Genomic DNA, 24,017 nt, shown 5'->3' with positions numbered 1-24,017 from the left:
TATAGCCCCCCCCGCCCCCCAGAAACTGGAGGATTACTTGGTGATTACTAATTAGAATTTGGTTAGAGGCAAGTCAAATGAGATTACATAGAGATATAATACCTTAAAACTTAGATAAGGTCTGTAAATGTTAACTGACTTTGCCAAAGTGATGTAAATAGTAAAAGATCTAAGTCTAATGTGAGGTCTGTAACTAATGTGCTTTCCCGGGACTGCAAAATGTTAATCCTTCCAATAACATTGCTTCCAATCTTTCTAATAAAACTACTCCCTGGGTAAAACCTCTGGAGCTAAATTTAATTAACTCTTTTGGACAACTAGGTTTCCACTCAATTGAAGAAGCTATAGAAATGATTTTGTTCATACTATGAGTTCACTCTACTCCACCAGCTAGGTACTACATTGGGACTATGCAATTCCAACCTTATTTTTTGACTCTATGAGACTTTAAAACTGCCCTTTCACTTTCCATGTTTTTAATTACCACAGACCAGTATATTACTGAATCATTAATTTAAATATCACTCAAGAATGAGGTCTTGTGAAAGAACAAAACAGCTTTATCATACATGATATAATACCATAGTAACAAGTTCAGTGATATTTTCAAAACTAAAAACACGCTCAACTTCTTGATTTCTTTATAACCATAAAGAAATGTTCCCAGCTATATCTGCAAGGCCTAATACCATGCCAGCCGTAACAGATGCTTAGGGGAAAAAAAAAAAAAAAAAAAAGCTCAGTGACACAGCACCTTCAACATGAGCTACGTTAAGAGTCATTAATTTTGGAACATTGTAAAAAACACACAACCAGTAAATCTGATGCTGTAATGCTATTACTGTTTTAATAATAATAACATTTGGGTTCTGACTATATACCAGGTATTGTGCTAAGGGCTTTACATGTATTATTCTCAGTAGGCAAAATTATTGCCTTCATTTTAATACGGACATACCCATTTCAAGACAGAAGTTACTGTTTATTTGGCAAACAAATGGTTCCTCCCTAATCAGGTCGGTCTCTGCACAAAGTGGTCTCCACAGAGAGGCCTTCCCTAATCACTCTATCTGAAAGTCCATCTAACACTTCTTTATTCTCTATTCCTGAACCTCACCATATTTATTATCCTTATAACTCCCCACAATCTGTACTTATCTTGCCTACATACCTGTTTACTGATTGTCTTCCTCACCAGAAGGCAAGTCCCCCAAAGGCAGGGATCTTGTCTGACTTGCTCAGCACTATATATCCAGCACTCAGCACAGTGCCTGACTCAAAACAAGTGCTCAATATTTATTGAATGGATGACAGAAATTAACCAAGAGTACCAATATTTTCTTTGCAAAAGTGAAAATTAGCTTGAATAAAAAATAAACATAAAATAATGTCTATTATAACAAAATGTTTATAACTATATATAATTATAAACATTATAAAATTTAAGTAAAAAATACATAAAAGCATAGTAGTTAAAAAAGTATGGACTTTAGAATCAGAAGGACCTGGGTTTGAATCCTGGCTCTTGTCACGATATGATCTTGGGCAAATTAATTAATCTAAGTCTCAGTTTTCTCATCTGTAAAATGAAGATATGGCCAAGCACAGCAGCTCATGCCTGTAATCCCACCACTTTGGGAAGCTGAGGCAGGTAGATCACTTGAGCCCAGGAGTTCAAGACCAGTCTGGGCAACATCGTGAAACCCCATTTCTTTTTTTCTTTTTTCTGAGACAGAGTCTTGCTCTGTCACCCAGGCTGGAGTGCAGTGGCGCAATCTCGGCTCACTGCAAGCTCCGCCTCCTGGGTTCATGCCATTCTCCTGCCCCAGCCTCCCAAGTAGCTGGGACTACAGGCACGTGCCACCACGCTTGGCTAATTTTTTGTGTTTTTGGTAGAGACGGGGTTTCACAACGTTAACCAGGATGGTCTCGATCTCCTGACCTCGTGATCCGCCCCCTTGGCCTCCCAAAGTGCTGGGATTACAGGCGTGAGCCACCACACCCGGCTGAAACCCCATTTCTACAAAAAATTTAAAAAATTAGCCGGGCGTGGTGGCACATGCCTATATTCCCACCTACTAGGAAGGCTGAGGTGGGAGGATGGCCTGAGCCCAGGAGCTCAAGGCTGCAGTGAGCCATGATCACAGCACTGCACTCCAGCGTGGGTGACAGAGTGAGACTCTGTCTCAAAAAATAAAGTTGTAGTGGGGAGGTGGTGATAATACTACCTACTTAATAGAACAGTCACAAGAAAAAATACCTAGGACAATTCCTGGAATAATGCAATTATTATGTTGGCTATTAAAAATGCTAATATAGTAAACAAATGTTTAATTAGAATCTTATGCTACCTAGAAAAGTTCCTAGTTGAGGCAAATATTTTCTATTTCTATTGTATCTAGTAACCTTTATAAGTGAAATAAGATGGGTGACCTTTTGATTCTATATCATTCATACCAGTAAAACTGGCATTTGGGATAATGGGTCAACATTTTAAATGGAGGTCAGTAAGAAATGAATTCCCTTCATTTAAATTGGGTTAGTGGTTGTCTTGGGATGCCAGTAATAGCATTTATTTCTGGTCTAGAAAGAATCTGTTCTGCTACTAAACAATTTTAAAATTGTACTTTGGGATCACTCAGCTGATCCCAACAGTAAAGTTACTGCCCCCCTTTCAAAATAGACTCACATTCCATACAATTAGCCTAAACTTATACCTCAAGTTCAAAGTATACTACTTTAGACCTTAATGTGGATGAGCACTAAATATAAGGCAATAGCTACATATACACTTTTATTTTAAACAAACATTTTGAGAATGATGGTAATTAAAAGAAGGAGAAAAAAAGCGAAGCAGGTTAAAAAAAGGAAACAGGGAAAAGAAAAAGAAAAGCTTTAAAATCAATAACTCCAAAAAAACAAAACCATTCTAAGGGGGAAAAAATTCCATATGTTTATGAGATAGTTTAAGTGTTCTTTTGCATATATTTGCTTAACTCTTCAGCCTCATCTCTGGCTGGTTTTGACAACCCCACCCTGGGCCTAGGGCTCTTCATCCACCAGTTACAAGATTTAGCTGAGGTTAAGTTAGCTCCTCTAGAAAACTCCCATGACACTTTAAAAGCTGGGTTATATATTCCTCCTACGAACTCTCACAGTGTATTTTCTGAATATAGTATTTATCATGCTGTATTAATATCAGTCTATTTATTTTCTTACTATTGCATCTCTAGTAGAAGTGGATGGCTAAATGATAATTGTTAAAAGGTAAATGTGTTGTACAATTATAACTGAAGGGTTTAAATCTTTTACTATGTCTCCTCAAAAGTTTCAGAAAATGTTAGTTCGGAAAAATTTCAAAAAAATAATATTGAATAGAAATGTTTTATTATGTACTTTGTGTTTTCCACACTATCAAATACAAAAATGTTTTATTGTGTCCCTTTTATTTTCCAGAATATTACTTTAGCCAATAGATGTAAATAAGTGACTCTGTCTTTGTTTACACATTTTATTAATAGTAAATAAGTTCTTCCCTCCCAGTAAATATACACTGAATATATATTTAAAGAAATATCAGCCTAAATTGGCAACAAATCTTTAGTCTACCCACAATCCTCAGTCCTAACCCTCATCCCAGTACACAGCACTAACACATAGCAGGCCTGTAACAGATAATTTGTTAAATGAATAAGCCAAATACACTTTTTAAAGCATATGACTGATATCTTCTTATATTAATTTCATTACCTGCATATTCATAAAACCAAGCCAGGCACTTCTTGCTTGAAAAATGTTCCTCTCCACTTATTAGTCTAGCAGGGGGTTGGGATCTGCAATAGCTTAGAAAACACACAGATGCCTAAGATTTTTATCACATCTCAACTCTTAGAGTAAAACTAAGTTCTTAGAGAAAACTAACTCTTAGAGAAAAACTAAGTTCAAAATTAACTACTTCCATTCACATTAAACAAAGGTTTTTTCTTCGGTTGGCATTATTGGAAAAAAACTGAAGTTGTTAAGTAATTGCAACTTGAAACAGTAGTCTATACATAAGAATTATTGGCTAACAAAACCCAAATACCTCTTCACTCAGTATCCAAATCCAAAAATATCAGTTATTTCCCCACATTTTAAAAGACTACAAAGAAGTTCAACCTAGTAGTTGGGAGAGTATAAATTTATTGTGATTCTATTGATTTGTATATAAATTCTATTTGTGTGTAATAGATAAATATTTGAAAACAAACTCTTAGAAAGTATATTTTGATACTTAATGAATCAATATTTCAAAATAAAATGTTATATTAACAGATATTGTTTTATCACCTAAGCTTAAATAGATTTTTCAAGATAAATGATGACTTAGGACCTAAGGGTATATTAAATCACACAGATTTTAAAAAACACAACAAAAAAACCCTAAAAGTTAATAATAGTCCAAATAATTGGGACAAGGCTATTTAATCCTAAGTTCTGTTTATTCTTTTTCATTTTTTTCATAAAATCATTTTCATTGTTTTTCATAAAATAACTAAAATTGTTAAGTTCAAAATGGCCTCTAGAATTTAATGGCCTTCAGAGAAACTTTTTTCAAGGAACTCAAATAATTACCCTACCACAATGATATAGAAATGATAGAACTTCTGTAATTGAGTAATGTAAAATAAGGGTATCATATTTAAAAATTTAAATTGATAGAGCAAAGTATCACCTGAGTTCTAATAATACTGCCTGCTCAGCTATCTACTTAACTTAAAAAATTTTAATACATCATATACTTAAGATGGCCATGAGATAGAGTAATACAAAAATGAATAATAATTTGCCTATATCTTATAAAAATACGAGCTAGTAAAGTAACCATGTCAAATTCTAATGTCGACTAACAAGAGGTGTAAGTATATAATCGTTCACATTAATAGCCTAAGAAATACTCCATAGACTCCTTTACCAAAACACAGTAATGAGGGAAAAAAGTCGACCAATTACAAAAAAGGAAATGCAGACTAGGTAAGTCATCTACCTCACAGTTTAAGCAGATCTCTCTTTAAGGAGAGCTCTATCATTATTTCCTTATTATAATCCTGGCTACAGTATTCTTTCAATAGTAGCATCTGAAGTTGTCATATCGAGTGCCAACCATTGATGAAAAGGCAGCTAATATGGTTATTTTTTAAAAAAGCATTTCTCAGTCGGGCGAGGTGGCTCACGCCTGTAATCCCAACACTTTGGGAGGCCGAGGCGAGCAGATCGCGAGGTCAGGAGTTCAAGACCAGCCTAGCCAGCATAGCGAAACCCCGTCTCTATTAAAAATACAAAAAATTAGCAGGGCGTGGTGGCGGGGGCCTGTAATCCCAGCTACTCAGGAGGCTGAGGCAGGAGAATCGCTTGAACCCGGGAGGCGGAGGTTGCAGTGAGGGTAGATCGCGCCACTGCACTCCAGCCTGGACAACAGTGAAGACTCCGTCTCAAAAAAACAAAACAAAAAAAAACCAAAAAAAAAACAAACAAAACCATTTCTCACACCAAAATTGCAGTTTTTTTGTAGCATATAATTTTGCTGTGATGCCTCCATGATATGCTACAAGGGGATCAAAGAGCTACTACTATATAGTTCTGCCTTGTCTTCTTTCTTACCAGTAGGACACAAAGTACAAGAGCTCACAAATTATTTAATTTATGCAGAGAGCTAACAGCGTCCTGAATGCTAGAAGACAAAAAGCATGCAGGGCCTTTCCAACTCTGCACACAGGGACTTGGCATAGGTGAGGCACTATACTTCCAGAAAATGGGGCTCCTGCAATTTAAAAGGCCTCCTGCTGGGACCTTCCGGGTTAGGCCACTCCAAATACTAAATATGGAGGCCAATTATAGCACACAAGTTTTCCTTTCTACCATTACCAAGACAGTTGTCAAGATTCCTTAAGTTCTGCTTTCTTCACACTCTACAAAGAAATTCTAGAAGTGACCCTTCTGCAGATATGTACTCACTTCTAAGTCTAGAAAAAGGCAGAGGAGCGATACCGGAGTAGGATCGAGGGTCGGTTGTGGGGTGGGGGTGGGGGTGGGGGTGGGGGTGGGGGGGTGGGGGGAAGCGCAATTTACATATGCATCTGTTCCCCACCCTGTAGGGCACGTAGACTCTTAACGTGGGCGGCTCTTCTAGTCTCTCCATAAACGACAGCGTGCACACACTCGAACACGAGGTCGGGTCGGGCGCGGAGACTCGCGGTGTTCGGCACCTACCGCCTAGCTGGATCAAAGGGGCCTCACCTGTCTCCAGCCCCAGCCCGGCAGGCCGGGCCCGACTCCTTCTCCTCCAGTTGTCCAGCAAAGGAGGGAGGAGGGAAGCTTGAAGGGTGGGGGGAGATGGTACCTGGAGATTTTACACTTTTTGAGGCCTCCGTCTTCCGCTACTGCTGCTGCCACCCCAGGGGATTTTCTCTTCTTCTTCACCGGCATCTTCCGCCCTCCCCGGCAGGGTGGGCAGGGGAGCCGGGGAAGGGGGTCCCTGTCCGCTGGAAGCCCCTCAACGCTGGCACCCAGTTCCCAGAGACAGCAGCAAGCGGAGGAGCAGAGTCGCCAGCCCGCACCGGAGCGGCCCACCCCGGCCGCCGCCCGCTCCCAGGTATCCTCGTCGTCTTTCTCTGACCGGGACAGGGCTGGCTCCTGGCCGGTGGACACTGCGGTTCGTTCTCACCAGGAGGAGATAACGCGGACAGCGCGGCAGCTCCACCAGTCACAGCAAGCAAGAGGCTCAGCCTAACCCGGAGGCGAATCGCTGAGGCCCGGAAGTGACGCAATCGCGGAGCCGGTCCCGGGAAGGGGCGTGGTTCCGGTTAGCCTCTGCCAGTCGTAGGTAGGCCAGGCAGGGCGAAGCTGTCGGGCTCTTCGACTGCGGCTGCCCGCGGAATTCTGTATCCTGTCCAGGGTATCCTGACCTTTCCCATGAAGCTTCTACCGCGCTCTGATGCTGGCAGTCACCGCCAAAAAATGAAACTACTAATACTTTGCAGTTGACGTTAAAAATAACCTGGTAAAGTAGACCAAGTTCCACTTCTGAGCTCTTCCACACGATAACCTCACCTGAAGTGTTCCCACCCCTTAAATGCGTTATCACCGTGTGTCTTGCGTGTTTTCTTTATGGGCCTGTGATAAGCCTCCCACTCCCCCTTCTCCCTACCTTTGCATATCAGTTTGTCCTGTGTTGAAACTTAGCTCTACCATTATTTCCACAGAGCTCACCTCTCCGATAAGAGACAGTAGGTGACTGCGACTCAGTAGAGAGAAATTTGGGGGACAGTTCTAAGGAGTCTCCCCCTAGACCTTACTACCCAAAACACACTGTAATCTATTCCCCTGCACTTAGGTGGAAATACTGTTTTTAAATAATGGTTATTGTATGTAAAGACATAGTAGAAAGTCGTTAGTAATTCTGTTGGTAAAATAAATTTATCTCTGCAAACCAACTGTGATGGGAGAAGACTAAAAGTCTTTGATTAATAGTTGAAGTGGTTTCTGTGAAACTACCCTCACGATGGCACCCTAATCTGGCCAATCCGAATATCATATTTCCTTAGTGTTATTAATTGGTTCAGGATGGACACATACTCAGGCTAGGCCAATGAGTGCCAATGATAAAATTGAATCACCAGGAAGCAATTTTATTTCCTATGGATTTCAACCAGAGAAGGTATGCAGAATGAAGCCAAAACTCAGAAGAGACCAGTATCAAGCAGAAAAATAGAAAAACCAGGATGTGATTATATGATACAAGCCCAAAATCCATGATATGCCCTGAAATTTTCAGTTCTGTGAAGCAACAAATGTCACTATTTTGCATATTTAGTTCAATTCTCTGTTACTTAAAACCAAAAGAATGTCAAAGTATATGATCCTTCAACCATTTAAAAATGCCTGAGGCCAAAAACAAAACAGAATCAGATAAAGTCTCTAAATAGAACTACCATCTACAAAAAGTACAGGACAGAGGAACATGTTAAATACCCAATGCAATCAGCAATATCTAGACGTCAGAAAAGTCTACAGGACAATGACCCAAATTCTGCAACAAATTATTAGGATGAGAGGAGAGAGAAGGAAATTAAAAGAGACTTAAAGGATATGTCAATTATTTTCGGTATGTAGTTCTTATTTGAATTTGATTCGCACAAACAGTTTAAACAATATTATAACATCTCTGTGGCAGTTGGAGATGTTAATGCTGGCTGGATATTTGATGAAATTCTAGAACATGTAAAACTTATTTATAGCAATGGCATATCAGTGACACTTGGGGACAGGGATGGAATGAGTCAGGGAAGACTGACTGCAAAGAAACACAAGGGAACTTTTTGGGTAATGAACATATTCTATGTCCTGATTGAAGTAATAGTATATATACTAGTCAAAATTCATTGAATTGTACACTTAAAAATGGATATTTTTATGAATATTCTTCCTAAATAAAATTTATATAAAATGTGCAAAACAAAACACAAAATAAACGATAATGACAAAACTATTAGAGATAGCCAAGCTTATTTCTTCAAGAAGTGAGCTGCAAAAGCTAAACATCCCCTTTTCCTAAGGAGGACCAAAGAAATGGAATAAAACCTAAAGGATGGAAAGAGAGATCTCAGAGGATGGTGTTAAAGGGGTGTCCTTCCACAGAGTAGAATCAGGGCCTGGTCAAAGAGTAGGAAATTTCATAATGCCTGTCTTGCAGGCTAGCAGCATTGCTATAGACCAAAGACCACTGCACATCTCATCTTCTGTTCTTTTTTAAATAGGAATTTTTTTATTCTGATTATTGTGTCCCTTCACCATTATTTATTGGGCGAGAGTGGGAAATAGATTATTACTTCTTGGTTCATAGACCATTGGACCATAAGGAATCACTTTAGAACTAAGGAAGAACCCACTATACCTGGAAATCCTGAACATTGAGCTGAATGCAGTAACTGGATAGGAGCCTACTCGCACCCACAGAATACTCTGAGAAAAAGACAAAAGGCTGGATCTATGTGTGGTATTCATTTAGTCTGTCTATTCAAAAAATATTTAATCATCACTTCAACCAGGAGCTTTACTGGGCTTAAGAATATAAAAGGCAGTCATGACTCCTGCAATCATGGAGCTGCCAGTCTGGAGGGAGAAATACAGTCATTTCTTCACATAACAACTATCGACTATCGACTAAAAGTCACCACATAACGACATTTTGGTCAAGATGTGCATATGCGATGATAGTCCCTTAAGATTATAATACTGTATTTTTACTGTGCCTTTTCTATGTTTAGGTATGTTGAGATACACAAATACAATTGTGTTAAAATTGCCTACAGTATTCAGTACAGTACCATGCTGTACAGGTTTGTAGCCTAGGACCTATAGGCTGTACCGTATAGCCTAGACATATAGTAAGCTATATCATCCAGGTTTGTGTAAGTACACTCTATGATGTTCACACAATGATGAAACTGCCTAATGACACATTTCTCAGCATGTATTCCTGTCAGTAAGCAATATATGACTCTATGTATGCTATCTGCATTTAAGATAATTATATGAATAGGAATTAGGGTTCATAATCTATGCTTGTCAATGATATTAAAGGGATGGCAATTTCTGGGTCGTGTAGACCATTCACATCCATCTACCTCTTCGTTCTCTTGTCTGGTCAGTACCTACTGCTACTGCCAAAACTCCATTCCCAAAAGTTGGCTCTTCATCATCCCAATTACTCTCACAAAGGGGCATATTGATAGCCTTGCTACCTATGAGAAGTATAGAAATGCCTAGTTATGTGGCTTTAATATTTTCCGCTGCTCACCAGTGCATACGTAGTACATGATTTTGCATCAAAAAAGATGCCTCTATTACAGAAACAAACTATGACAGAGTACTGTGGCTCTCTGGCGTGCAGTAGAATTTTTTAAATGAAGGTAATGACAAGGAAGGGAGGGATGAAGAAGTTACCTCAAGCAGAAGCCTGTGTGTTCTGGTTTCAGATCCAAAGAAGACACTCAAGTGACTTTAGGAAAGGCAGATAATTTCCTTTATCTTTCATCTTATCCTACTATTATACAGAAGGATGTAGGAAAAAAAACAAAAATAATATGCTGAACAGGGAAGTAATTAAGCAAGAAGACTGAGACCCAGTTCTATTATCTATTTGGCATCTTGGTCATATATACATCCCTTAGTTTTTGGCAGTTATAAAACAAAGCCATGAGAAACATCTTTTAAAATAGTTATATCTCTGTCAAGGTATCCAAAAATAGTACTCTAAGATGTGTTAATTTATATATTCCGTACATAGTTTAGTTTTTCTTAACACCTCTTTAAAATAGGACTTTCCTACTTGCGAGAATAACAAGCAACACAGACATTAAGTAATTTATGGGATGCCACATGTTATTGTGGTCCTGGATCTGTGCAGATACTCTCCCTTCCATATATTAATGTTGATTTTTAAAACAACATTGTAGTTAAAAATTTTGTGAAATATTTTCATGCACATAAATCTACAGAAAGATAACTCTAAAAGAATAGTAGAAACGGGTTGTCAAGACAGGATTTTTTGTTTTGGCATTTCAGTATAGCCTACAAGAACACCTTGTGTTTTAGAGAGGCACAGAGGTGCAGAACTGTGTAACACGTGACACTTACCCCCTACACCCTAGACCACATCAATTTTAGCTTGGCTGTGACTGTGGTTCACTCTGGGATCTAGACTGAGGGAATAGTCACTACCTAAAACACTGCTTGTCATCATGACAGAGGGAAAGAACTACATGGTAAACCCCATGCTACCTCTCGAGGATTCTGCCCCAAAGTGACACATTAATCCTGTTCAAGTCATATGGCTACACCTGAGGTCACAAGGGCAGGAATGTATAATCCTCCTGCAGAGAGAAACATCAAGTAAAGGTAAATATAGCCTACTACAGTAAGAGACTGGACTGAAATTTTGTTCAAAGCATAGGGAAAAATGAGTTCACAGTGCAGTTTTAAAGAGGCGGTAGGAAAAAGCATAAGATTGGTTTCTGCTTATACCTCACTGTGGCAGATTATATTCTTCAAAGGTGGTCACAGCAATATCTCTCATCCCACATATTCTAGAAACTTACCATTTCCTATCGAAAAGTGAAGTCTAGTTGAAAAAAAATATCAATATTGGTTCATTCATTGTGGGAAATGTACCATACCAATGTAAGACATTAGTAATAGGGGAAACTGGGTGTGGGATATATGAGCAGTTTCTGTAGTATCATTGCAATTTTTCCACAAAATTAAAACTCTTCTAAAATAAATTATTAAAAATGATTTTTCCCAGTGAATGGGAAAAAATAAAGAAAGTTTAGAAAATAGTGAAGTACAGGAAGAAAGAGTAATGAGTCAAAAGAGCTGCCTAGGTTGGATGCTTTTGGAAAGGTAAGAATCTAAAAAATTCTGGATGTGGGATCATAGGTAGAAAGCAATGTCTTGTATATCAGCTGGCCAAGGACAGCAATTTCAACTTGAAACCTAACCAGGAAGACTAACAACAAGTGCTCAGGTGGGAAATTGTATTAAGCAGTACACCTGATTTGCCTTCCCATATGTACCCCAAATGAAGAAAAGTAGTTCAGGCCGGGTGCTGTGGCTCATGCCTGTAATCCCAGCACTTTGGGAGGCCAAGGTGAGTGGATCACTTGAGGGAAGGAGTTCGAGACCAGTCTGGCCAACATGGGCAAAACTCTGTTCCTACTAAAAATACAAAAATTAGCCAGGTGTGGTGGTGCATGCCTGTAATCTCAGCTATGCGGAGGCTGAGGCAGGAGAATCTCTTGAACCTGGGAGGTGGAGGTTGCAGTGAGCCAAGATCATGGCACTGCACTCCAGCCTAGGTGACAAAGCAAGACTCTGTCTTAAAAAAAAAGTAGTTCACAGAACCAAAATTACTGGCAGAGGTTGTATTGTTTTGATGACTTGCTGCAGAGAACTCTGTTTTTGTTTGGATGAGATGGTAGAGAAGACCAAAATTGAATGGAGACAGCTTGCACTGGGTATGTTCTTAAGTGTAGTTTACTAATTTTGGTACTTGCTGAATAGGCATTTATCACACTATACACTTCCAAGACTTAACATTGGAAAGTGGCATAGTGTAAAGGGTTTGTTAAAATAAGAACCACCATTAGACTGATGAATTTCCTTTTTAACTTTGTAAACTTGATAAAACATTTAACCATGTTGTGACTCAGTTTTGTTCTTTGTAAGATAAAATAATAATACTTGCCTTGTCTAGACATCACAGCATTGCACTGTTGAAAAAAATGAGAAAATAAATGTTAAATAAATGTTTTGATAACAATGTTATCAAAATTGCTAAAGGGTACAAAACTATGTATCAGTTGAGGTGTTTAGAGTACATTAAACAAAAATCAAATTCTATATTTAGCAAGAGGATTTATTTTGAAGTATTTTACAGAATCAAATGAAGGAGTTTCAATGAAGGAGATATGTAAAAGGAGTGAGGTGTCTTGGTTTTTATCCTCACCCAAATTCTGATAATGGAGCTTATATGTATCACTACCACCTTTTTGATGACTTCATCTTTAGTTGCAGGGATATTAACCATAACCATGTTTTCAGCCATTGAAAATAGGGTCATCTACACTGGGCAGTTTGAATGGGATTCAGCAAACTCTTGGGCCATGGCTATGCATGACTTCTTTGGAAAATCCATAGGTAACATGTGAGCAGTTATGGAAAGCCACTGGTGAGGACCACTCAGCACAGAGAAGATCAGTTCACATGATTGCAGCAGAGGCAGTTATTCTTAGAAAGGCAGTTAATGGTCTGCAAAGAGTTGGACATTTATTTGGCACACACCTTGCTCTCGTCTCTGGCAGTGACAGTGTTAGTGTCTCTTGATGCTGATGCTGCTCCTCATTATGTGTTCCTCAGAGGCCTATTCCCTCATCTCTAGTTTCACAACAAAGACCTCTTCCAAGTTCAAGCCCTATCCAACTTGTGAACTCTATTTCTAGCCAAGATGACCTTCAATTGTTTTGGCGTAGCATCTATGATCTTCCTCTTTCAGGGCCTGAACTTGTAATTTGCAAAAGGCTTCTTGTTTATAAAGAAAACACAGCTTATGAGAATCAGCAACTTTTGGTTTAAATAGCATTTTTAAAAATATTGTGGTATTTCAAGAGTATGTTTTTAAAGTAAATAGTAAACCAACTGTATTTCTTTCCATTTCTGATTTACAGTTTATAATTTTCTTTTAGATAATGACACTGACTATAATCATCATGAGCAAGAATATAGAGAAAACAAAAATAGAACAAAATATAACAATTCTTTCAAGATATTATCTCTCTATAGGCTAAACAAGTCAAGAATTCTTAGATAACTTCACCGAACTCTTTCACATTTCATATGCACTTAAGGCTTCCACTGCACATCCTTCTGATACAACCTATACTTAGGACCAGGTCCATAATTTTTGGGACCCAGAACAAAATGAAAATGCAGAGCCTCTTGTTAAAAAATTATGTAGTGCTCTGTGAGGACCCATCATCAAACCAACTGAGAGGCCTTTCTAAGCACGATGCCCTGTGACATCGTACAAGTTGCATGCGCATAAAATCTGGCCTGCATACACTTTAAAAACAAGTCAAGAACCGATTGACCTATAGGTTCATTCAATGGAGCACCAGATTTGTAAAGCACACTTAGTCAGAGAATGATATGTGTTGATTAAGTCATTCTTTCCTATTCCAGGGTACAATAAAGATTACATTTCCCTCACTTGAACCCGGGAGGTGGAGGTTGCAATGAGCTGAGATTGCACCATTGCACTCCAACCTGGGTGACAGAGCAAGACTCTGACAAAAAAAAAATACATTTCCTATCCACCCTTGAAGTCAGGAATTGCCATATACATCTGCTGCATGAGACTTCACTCTTTACCTGTCAATCAACCAGATTTAAATAACCCAGGAGATAATTCCATAGTCCTAGGGGATAGTGGAGCTACAAAATGGAAGAGGTCTAGATTCCTGAATCATCACATGGAAGACTGCCTGCCAAGTACCACATTGAATTGTCAAAAGAAGGAGAAATAAAATTCTTATGTTAAGCCACTGAAATTTGGGGGTTGTTACAATAACGTTTGCCATACCTTGATTGTATCTGTCAGGACTAGGCTATGTTACAGTAACAAACACTAAAATATCAATATGCTATCTTAACAAAGGTTTATTTCTTGTTCGTGGTAGGTTATTGAGAAGACCCTACCCATCCAAGCTACTCAGGGAGCTAAACTGATAAAAACATTGTCTTGATTTATGCTTCCATCGTTACCATGACGGTGAGAAAGAACTATGGTAAATCATATTGGCTTTTAGTATTTTTGTGTATATGTGATATATTACTTCTAATAGATTTCAAAGATCAAAGCAAGTCATAAGATCATACCTATCTTTAAAAAGAGCAGAGAAGTGCCAAGAAAGAAGAAAGCCAGAAACATTTGTTAGATGACAGTAACAACTACCACATGAATATAGATGTTGGTGCTTAGAATGAAGATGCTGCGTGCAGAAAATTAAAATATGTTGTATAGAATTAGTGGTCATGCAACAGGCAGCAAAGAAACAGATTAGTAGGTTGATTATCTAGAGATTTTTAACATGTCTTGTTGAAATATTCAGTGCTACTTCCCAATGAGAAGTAGAAGGGAGACCATTAACCTAGTAAGAATCTAACTCCATGGAAAATAGCTAGAGGCAGAGTGATAGTGTGTATTGCCTATAGTTGTCTGCCTTTAGCAAGATTTACAAGAAAAATATGAGCTCTGATGAGAGCTGGTTAATCTTCTAGAAAGAATAGAAGGATACTAAGGAATCCTAGAGATCAAGGGTCTCTCAGGTTTAGAGAGGCTGACTGCTCCTAGTTTCTAAGTAATAAGAGATAAGACTGAAAAAAAAGTTGTTAAGTGATAAAGGCACTAAAAGATCTCTCAGTTAATAAAAGTGATAGAATCTTTGGGCAAAGCTCAGACTAAGGGTTTTAACCTTGCCATTTAAACCTATTGTTTCATATAGCCTCAGGATAACCATCAGGTTGAGAGAGGGGGACATGGGTATGAGTAAGCAAAATGATCATTCTTTGGAATCATATATAGGAAATAACTAGAATATGGAATTTAGAATATGGAACTAAAAGCAAATACATCAGAAAGCCTACTAAGTTTGGAAAATAATTATATTGTTAAATAAACCATGTGCCTGGACCAAAAAACACTGATTTTTTGAGCCTTAAAACAACTATCAAGCTCCCAGAGTTTCCCCAGAAGGAAGCTCAAATAACTTATCTTTTTAGTCTGTAGGTTGCTGAACCATTAGGAGCTACATTTCAACCTGATGGAAACAACTGCATCACATGGATACCTTAGAGACCCCTCTCTTTTCTCTAACAAAGGACTTCCCCAAATGTGTCTTCATTGACTTCACAGCCCCATTCCTGACAAGAACACTAGACACAGGATAGGAATAATTTCCAGTAGTTTCAGTGAATGTGTTCCTTCAAGGTGTAAAATCTCAAATTTCATATTTGATTAGATATCTTTATGGATTAAAGGTGCCAAGCCAATGCTTGAAAAACAAGAATTATAACCTGATCTCTTTTACTTTAAATTTATCCTGAGCTACCCTGCTGAGTAGGTTGACACTGCCAAATTTTTGATGTTCTATTCTCATAGCAACAAGCTGTGATGTCAGAGAGTTATTTTATCACAGAATCTATCCAAAAAGATGCCAGGCTGTGAAGCAGAAAGCTCTGATTTAATTGCATGTTATTCAACAATTATTTTATGTAAATAAAAATGGAGATGGAAAAAAAGACTCAAAATAACAATTTATGTGAACATCTTTATTAATAGTTGCCAGGGTGTAAAAAGCTTTCCCTTCAGCATTTACATCAGTGGGTATGTATTTCTTTTTAAATGACATTAAAGGACATTCAGGCAAGACTACTTCCTGCAAATAACAGATAAGCTAGATAATGCACACAGTAAAGAAAGCAACTTCAAACCATCTAAAAGTATAACTAGCATCATCATAGAGGAAAAGATTAACTAGTAATGTGTTTTGAAATTGTTTATATTAAGGGCCTTAACACAGTTTTACTAGCATATTTTTGATCCTGAATGGCAAAATTAAAAGCAATATCTTTACCAGACAAGTGATTATCACATAATCTGGTGTAAGTGCAACAAATTTCTTTAAGACAGCATTACATAAAACAGCTTTACAAACCTGCAAGCCTTCTGGGCCTGGTAGACCATGTAAATTAGTGAAATGGCCTGGGTGTAAGACAACAGGGTAGGTGGGTACCATGGCTGAAGCCAAGTGCATGCCCTATCTGCAGAAGTCTGGATGGGTTAGATTAGGCCAGAGCAACAAAGAAGCCAAAGAAGCTCAGTTGTTTAGGACAACACAATTTTCTTGCTTGTTCATACTACCTGTTAAAGGTCAGCTGGAGACTCTGCTCTTTGTCATTAGTGCAGCCACTGTCTAGAATACTACTGGTTACTGTGGCAGAGTAAAAAGAAAGAGCACAGCTTCTTTGGCTTAGTGAAGCAGTATTTGTTTTTGTTAATTTAAAAAACATCAGGCCAGGCACGGTGGCTCATGCCTATAATCCCTTCACTTTGGGAGGCCAAGGCAGGCAGATCATTTGAGGTCAGGAGTTCAAGACCAGCCTGGCCAACATTGTGAAACTGGTGTATTCTCTACTAAAAATACAAAAAAATAAAAAAATTAGCTGGGTGTGGTGGCAGGTGCCTGTAATCCAAGCTACTCAGGAGGCTGAGGCAGGAGAATCACTTGAACCCAGGAGGTGGAGGTTGCAGTGAGCCAAGATCATGCCACTGCACTCCAGCCTGGGGGACAGAGTGAGAGTCCATCTCAAAAAAGAAAAAAAAAGAAAAGAAAAAGAAAAACATTAGAAATGTGGTAGTCACTAGGATTACTCTCAAATATTCTGTAACTCACCTTTTGTGTACAAGGTATGGTTTCACTTACCTGCCCACTTGCAGTAAGATGTGACCACGCGGTTTGCTTGGCCAATAAAATGTAAATAGAAGTGATGTATAGAAACTTTGGGAGCCAGTATCTACTTTTTCACATGTTCTCTTTTCCCTCAACACCAGTAAGATGTATGGTCAAAAAGCAATGTGACTACTTAAGAGAATTCTTACATAAGGTAACTGTAACCACAGCTCAAGAACTAGAAACAATTTTTACTAAGAAGTACTTGTACATCACAAAGCTATACTTTTAAGAATATATATATATATATTCCTCCCAAGACTGGTATTCTTTTTATTTTAAAAGATAACAGTTTTAGAATAGTCTTTGCTGTATTTCCTGCAACCCTTGCTATTAATATTTAAATGTATTTAAAAGTGACTTTGATATGTAATTTTTAAAACATAATGAAGCACTAACATTCAAATAAATGATATTTATTATCTGACAGAAAAGTAAAGATTAAAATTATTTAAATATACTGTCTGGATGTTCTCATAATGAAACACAGAAATATTATTTGCAAGAAGAAATGCTACCCTTTGATTTTGTTATCTTCTAATGACTGTTTCTGGTTCTGCTGTTAGAGGAGACAGGTGAAAATCATGCCCACATTATCACATTTCTGGGTATTCTCCCACTTCTTTAATGATAACATCATAGGACATCACTGGGGGAGGAGGTGACAAGAGTGCAAATATAAGAAATATCTTCAGCTACATGTTAGAAACCAATGAAGACTAACACCCTTGCTTACATATCTCCTTCCTCTTTCCCTGTATATTTTCAGTGCAATTGACTGCAGGAAGAATTGGCTCTCTGCTAGACCCAGAAGTAACAGTTAGCAACTACTGACTGATTTAGAAAGAGAGTCAGAAGAAATAGAATTCCTTTTATTCCACAAAGAGTCATAAAAATGTGTAAAGGTAAATATATTTCAGTATTTGAGGTAAATATCAGATTTCTGTGTAGAGAATCATCTTTGTTTGGGCTGCTATAACAAAATATCTTGGACTGGGTAATTTGTAAATAATAGAAATTTATTGCTCACAGTTATGGAGGCTGGGAAATCCAAGATCAAAGCAACAGCAGATTTGGTATCTGATGGGAGCCTGTTCCTCCTAGGTGGTGCCTTCTATATGTCCTCATATAATGGAAGGGGTGAACAAGCTCTATTGGTCCTCTTTTACAGGGGCACTAATCTGATTCATGAGGGCTCCATCCTCAAGACCTAATCACCTTCCAAAGCCCTATCTTTTAATAATATCACCATAGGGATTAAGTTTCAATATATGAATTTGAAGGAACATTAAATGATCTGTATTACTCAGGGCTCTCCAGAGAAACAGAATCAACAGGGTATAAATAGATATTTAAGAGGATATTTGTTATGGGAATTTCCTCACCTAATTATGGAGGCCAAGAAGTCCCATGTTATGCTGTCTGCAAGTTGGAAAACCAGGAAAGCTGGTGGTGTAATTCAGCCTGAGTCTGAAGACCTTGGAACATGGTGTGCTGCTGGTATGAATTCTGAAGTCAAAAGGTCCCAAAGCTAGGAGTTCTGATTTTCCAGAGCAGAAGATGGATGGCCCACCACCAGAAGACAGCAAGTTCACGCTTCTTTGCCTTTTTGTTCTATTTGAGTCCTCAAGGGATTGGATGATGCCTGCCCACATTGATGAGGGCTATCTTCTTACTCAGTCTATTGATTCAAATGCTAATCTTTTCCTGAAACACCCTCACAAATACACCCAGAAATAATGTTTTACCAGCTATCTGGGTATCATTTAATCTACCAACTTGACTAGTATTTTTTCCTTTAAATTTACTAAATTACAAAGCATCTATTTAACAAGTAGGGCAAAAATGTATAACTAATACTATATATTTAACATATTTGCCAATATTTATCAAACATAATGGGTAAAATGGAAAAAAATCTTTATCCTATATTCACTCTCATGGAATAGATTCAGATACCTTAGAAATCATCTAGAAGGCTAGATTTCTGTTGGAACTTGAAATATTTTCAGGGGAACTGCGAGGTCAGAACTGTTTTTACAATAATAGTGAAACATTATGTATCTCTGCTGCTATGCTTGACATTTTCATCGATGGTGCAGTAGCAATGGCAGCTATGGTGGGCAGAATTCTAGGAATGCCCCAAGGTCACTGCTCCCTGGCCTGCACACTTTGAAGAGCCCCCTAACCTTGAGTGTGGAGGAAATCTGTGAATATGATGGTATATCACTCCCATGCCTAGTTTACTCATCAGTTGACTGTGAGTTAATGAAAAAGGAGATTATTCGTTGGGCCTGATCTAATCAAGTGAACCCTTAAAAGGAACTGGCTTCTTCCTGTTATAAAAGAGATTTGAGGCACAAGGGAGCTTAGATGTGTTAGGAAGTTCTCTGCTGTTAGCTTAAAAGATGGAGGATAAGAATGTGGGCAATATCTAATTGCTGAGTGGCCCCAGCTGATATCCAGCAAAGAAATGAGGACCTCAGTCTTACAACTACAAGGAAATGTATCCTGCATCAACTCTAAGAGGACTCTAAGCTCCAAATGAGAATGCAGCCTGGCTGACATCTTGATTTATGCCTGCAAGACCCTTAGCATGCAGCACCCAGCCTCCTGACTTATCAGACTTTTAGCTAATAAATGGGTGTTATTTTTAAGCCACTAAATTTGTAGTAGTTTGTTACACAACAATGAAAAGCAATGCAGTGGCTAAAACAACAGCTGGCAAGTTGACACAAATCAAGGGTGGGGCACCAAACTGCTTTAGTAATCATCTATTCTTCACATGCATGCATTCACTGGAAAAGATTCCAGTTTCATTTAAGAATCTCCTGGATGAAGGAGTAAAATTTATTCTTTTTATTAAATCTTAAACCTTCAGTACTAGTCATTTCAATATTTTGAACAATGAAATAATATACTGTAAAACACTGCTGCATTGAGGTATTAATAATGGCTGTTTCAAGGAAAATAATTTTGTGATTGAGTTATGATCTAAACTAGCTGTTTTTTTTTTCATGGAAGACCATTTTTACTTGAAAGAATAACAAACTAATGTTATTCAGACTTTGATATTTGGCAGAAATTTTTCCTAAAAATGAATGAAATGAGCTTATCACTTCCAGGGAAACAACTGACCTTATTTGTGGCCAATGATAAAATTCAAGCGTTCCTGCAAAAATTAGAATCTTGGATAACTTAAATTCTCTACTATAAGTTTGACAACCTCTCCATACATAAAGACTTTTTCTTGGCCAGGCAAGGTGGCTCATTCTTGTAATGTCAGCACTTTAGGAGGCTAGGGTGGGAGGATCACTTGAGCACAGGAGTTTGAGACTACAGCAAGGTATGATCAAGCCACTGCACTCCAGCTTGGGTGACAGAGAAAGACCCTGTCTCTAAAAAGACTTTTTCTTATGAGATCAGTGGTGTATTAATAAATGTGATTTTAAAAAATATTGTATAAGGAAATGTATCAATATTTGGAAGATCTTCATAGCTTAGTGAACCAATATTTTCTAAATGACCAATGTATGATGTTATGAAATTATGTGCGAGCAAAAGATACATTCAAAGTGCTAGAAAACCAATGCATTTTAATGTAAATGAGTATGAAATATTCATTGATCTCGTTCCAAATTCCAAATTTTAACTATCCTTTAAGAAACTACTACTTGTGGAATGTTAGTTTAGTATAAAAGAATATTCACAAGCATCTATTAAAATCTTCTTCATTTTTTAGCTTCTCAATTTTTAAACTACATATCTGTGTGAGGCTGGATATTCTCCATATACTTCAATCCAAACAACGTATTGCAAGAGATGGAACGCAGAAGCACATAGAGGATCCAGTTTTCTTCTGTTAAGGCAGACAGGAAAGGGACTTAACAAAAATGTAAAACAATGCCATTCTTCTGATCAATTTTTTTTTGCCTTTTAGAAATATAATTATTTTCATAAAAATATTTTATTTATTTTACCAAGAATGGTCTTATTATGCTTATTTTAAGATAGATAAGTAAATAAATATTTCAAAAATTTCTCAGTTTTAATTTTGATTACAATAAATGTTGATAGAAATAACCTACAGAAACAAAATTCTTTTGGAGTCTTCAGGAATTTATTTTATTTTATTTTATTTTTTTTGAGACAGAGTCTTGTTCTGTTACCCAGGTTGGAGTGCAGTGGCGCAATCTCGGCTCACTGCAACCTCTGCTTCCCAGTTGCAAGCTATTCTTCTGCCTCAGCCTCCCGAGTGGCTGGAATTACAGGTGTACGCCACTGTGCCCAGCTAATTTTTGTATTTTTAGTAGAGACGGAGTTTCACCTTATTGGCCAGGCTGGTCTCAAACTCCTGACCTCATGATCTGCCCACCTCAGCCTCCCAAAGTGCTGGGATTACAGGCGTGAGCCACTGTGCCTGGTAGTAATTTTTTTAAGTATAAAAATAATTTTTTAAAGCATAAAGTATAAAAAGGTCACCAAAAAGTTTGGGAAATGGCATATAGGATAAAATTAGGAAACCCTGTCTCAGAAAGTTTTGGGTCTTCCCCTTACCTGTTTTTATGCCACCTGCCAGCCAACTGCTAAGCCAATGCCCCACATTAAAAAAAAAATCATTACTACACTATGGATATCAATTACTCTTTTGATTAGAGTAGCCTAAATTGCCATAAAAATAGCCTCACACAGTTTAATGTGTAATGCCTCAAACACAACAAAGGTTATTTCTTGCTTATTTAACAACTGCAGACATTATTCCACTCTGTGATTCAGGATCCTAGGGTCCTACTCTTGGAAAGTTTTGCCATCCTTGTTGTTTTATTGTTATCTGCATCCAGCTGGCAAAAGGTAAAAGTACTCTCACTTCTTTAAAACTTTGCCCTGAAGACGCACACATTACTTCTTCGCACATTTTATTGGTGAGAATTAGTCACATGACCACACCTCGATGGTAGCCACTTCTTAGCTATGGAAGGGAAAAATAGATTTTGGTGGATATCTGGCTATCACTGTGATATGGTATATAGAGACTGGCTCAGAATTGGATTTTGGTATGAATCTTGGTTCTACCACTTACCATCTCTGTGTTTTTGTGTAAGTTATTTAATCTGTGAGGTTCTTTCTTCTTTATTGTATGCTTGATACAATAAATAAAGTCCGTATCTGTCTTTTCTTCCTACTCTTTGCCTCATTTTTCGTATATAGTAGTGAAAAGGAAACACAAAACCTCTATTTCATGGGGTTTACATGTCAACGGGAGCTTCCATGTTTGAGATCGGTGTTAAACTTGATTCAAACACAATTTCGTAGTTTGTGGAAGCCCGAAGTTTCCTCAAGGGTTCTAAAAATTCTTGGGAGGATCACATACTCATGATCTCATCTGCTTTCTAGATTCATCTTCCTACATGTGTTGACTTTTTATTCACCATATTGTTATGGAAGCTCAATTCAGCCATTTCATACATTTCCACCAAAACAACTCACCAGACCGAGCACTTGTGGGTAATGGAGACTTTCCTGAAGACCTTGGTAAGAGTGATAATGCTCATTGCAGAGCAAGAAACTCTGTAACCATAGTGGTCACTTTGGCTTTCAAAATCTTTTTATTAGCTACACTGTCATCTTGGGTTCCTGTTAGGATTTTTTCCCCCACCCAGTGGTCAGCATCCCACCTTACCATTTGGATGTTTTCCCATCCAGTGGCCAGACTCCCATCTCCCACCGTTTGGATATTTCATGAGAATTTACTTTCATTTCCTTTTATAATTTAGAGCAGTTCAGCTTTTTAAAGTTCCCACTCCAAAATCTTAAATTGCTCAGCAAATAAAAGGACTCTCCTTCTAATTCTCAAACAGTATACTTTTAAGGGGAGGTTATGATTATTAAGTGCAAACAAAAAAAATCTGTATATGTTTAGGTACCCTAGGATCTTGGGTCAAAGCACTGCTGAGGTGATGAACGACTACAGCAAAAACTTCCAGAGGGCAGGAACTGTGTCCCCAGGGCCTAGTTGGGTACTTGGCAAATTGTGTTAGATTGGTGCAAAAGTAATTACAGTTCTTGCCAAAAAACCGCAATTACGTTTGCACCAACCTAATAACACGTAGTAAATATTTTTAGAAGGGAATTACTGAATTGAGAAAGTGTTTGACGAATGTTCGGATGAATGACCAGCAATTTAGTAGTTTATAGTTAATGCCATGGGGTAGAAAATGACAAAGACTGTTTTCATATCTGTATTTTCACAGAATTTGGTTGCGGTTGTTACAAAATAAACTAAAAAGTATCATTGTAAATTTTAGCTATTTTACAAATATGGTTGTGTTCGGGTAATGACTGCAATAAAAAAACTGCTGGTTAAATTTTTCTAAACTTAATAATAGGAGAAAAAACGATGTTGGGAAATGCAGCAGCACAGAAAGGAGCAGAAGGCGACTGAGAAAGTAAATTAACATTGTATTGAATTCCTATTCTTTATAAGCCTCTCTAAAAAGCGATTTTTAAATAGTAATCTTTTACAATCCGCACTACACCCCTGGTTGTGAGATAGTATTTCCCCCTCTTAACAGATGTGTACCTTGACGCTGACAGACTGTTTTGCTACCAGGTGCACGTGGAGAGGGAGCACTGGAACCCAGCTCCCCTAAATCTAGATCACGCTGCTGTACTTGAAGGCTAGATGTCTCTCTTCTGATTATGCGTGATAAGAAATGAGTAAGAAGAAGAAAAGACATGTTTGAGAGCCAACATAAACTTGTCCCAACCCCTTACAATCGATGACCGCAGGGAGCCGCTGAAGAGCTCCGAGGCGGTCGATCACATCCGCGAGCTTTGCGTGCGCGTGCCCCGAGAGGGCAACGCCACCGCGCGCCGCCAGCGACGCCGCCGTAGCGCTCCGTCGCCATA

At 38.1% G+C, this 24,017-nt stretch overlaps 1 protein-coding gene across 4 annotated transcripts in view; it reads right to left on the bottom strand.

Moving 5' to 3' along the window:
• DCUN1D5 (defective in cullin neddylation 1 domain containing 5) overlaps nt 1-6,808 on the bottom strand; it is a 41,929-nt gene extending 35,121 nt beyond the window's left edge. Inside the window, exons 1-2 of one of the 4 annotated variants that reach the window (XM_003253056.4) lie at nt 6,380-6,808; nt 3,751-3,842 (exon numbers count right to left, since the gene is read on the bottom strand). In XM_003253056.4, the coding sequence (XP_003253104.1) occupies nt 3,751-3,842; nt 6,380-6,465 (178 nt within the window). In that variant the 5' untranslated portion in view covers nt 6,466-6,808. Of the gene's footprint in view, nt 1-3,750; nt 3,843-6,276 lie in introns of all 4 variants that reach the window. The other 3 variants (XM_030829028.1, XM_030829031.1, XM_030829030.1) reach the window with 3 other exon arrangements.
• Between the last annotated feature and the right edge of the window lie 17,209 nt (nt 6,809-24,017).

Source organism: Nomascus leucogenys, chromosome 15, assembly GCF_006542625.1.
Source record: "Nomascus leucogenys isolate Asia chromosome 15, Asia_NLE_v1, whole genome shotgun sequence".
Lineage (NCBI taxonomy): Eukaryota > Metazoa > Chordata > Mammalia > Primates > Hylobatidae > Nomascus > Nomascus leucogenys.
This window is presented reverse-complemented; position numbering and strand designations above follow the sequence as displayed.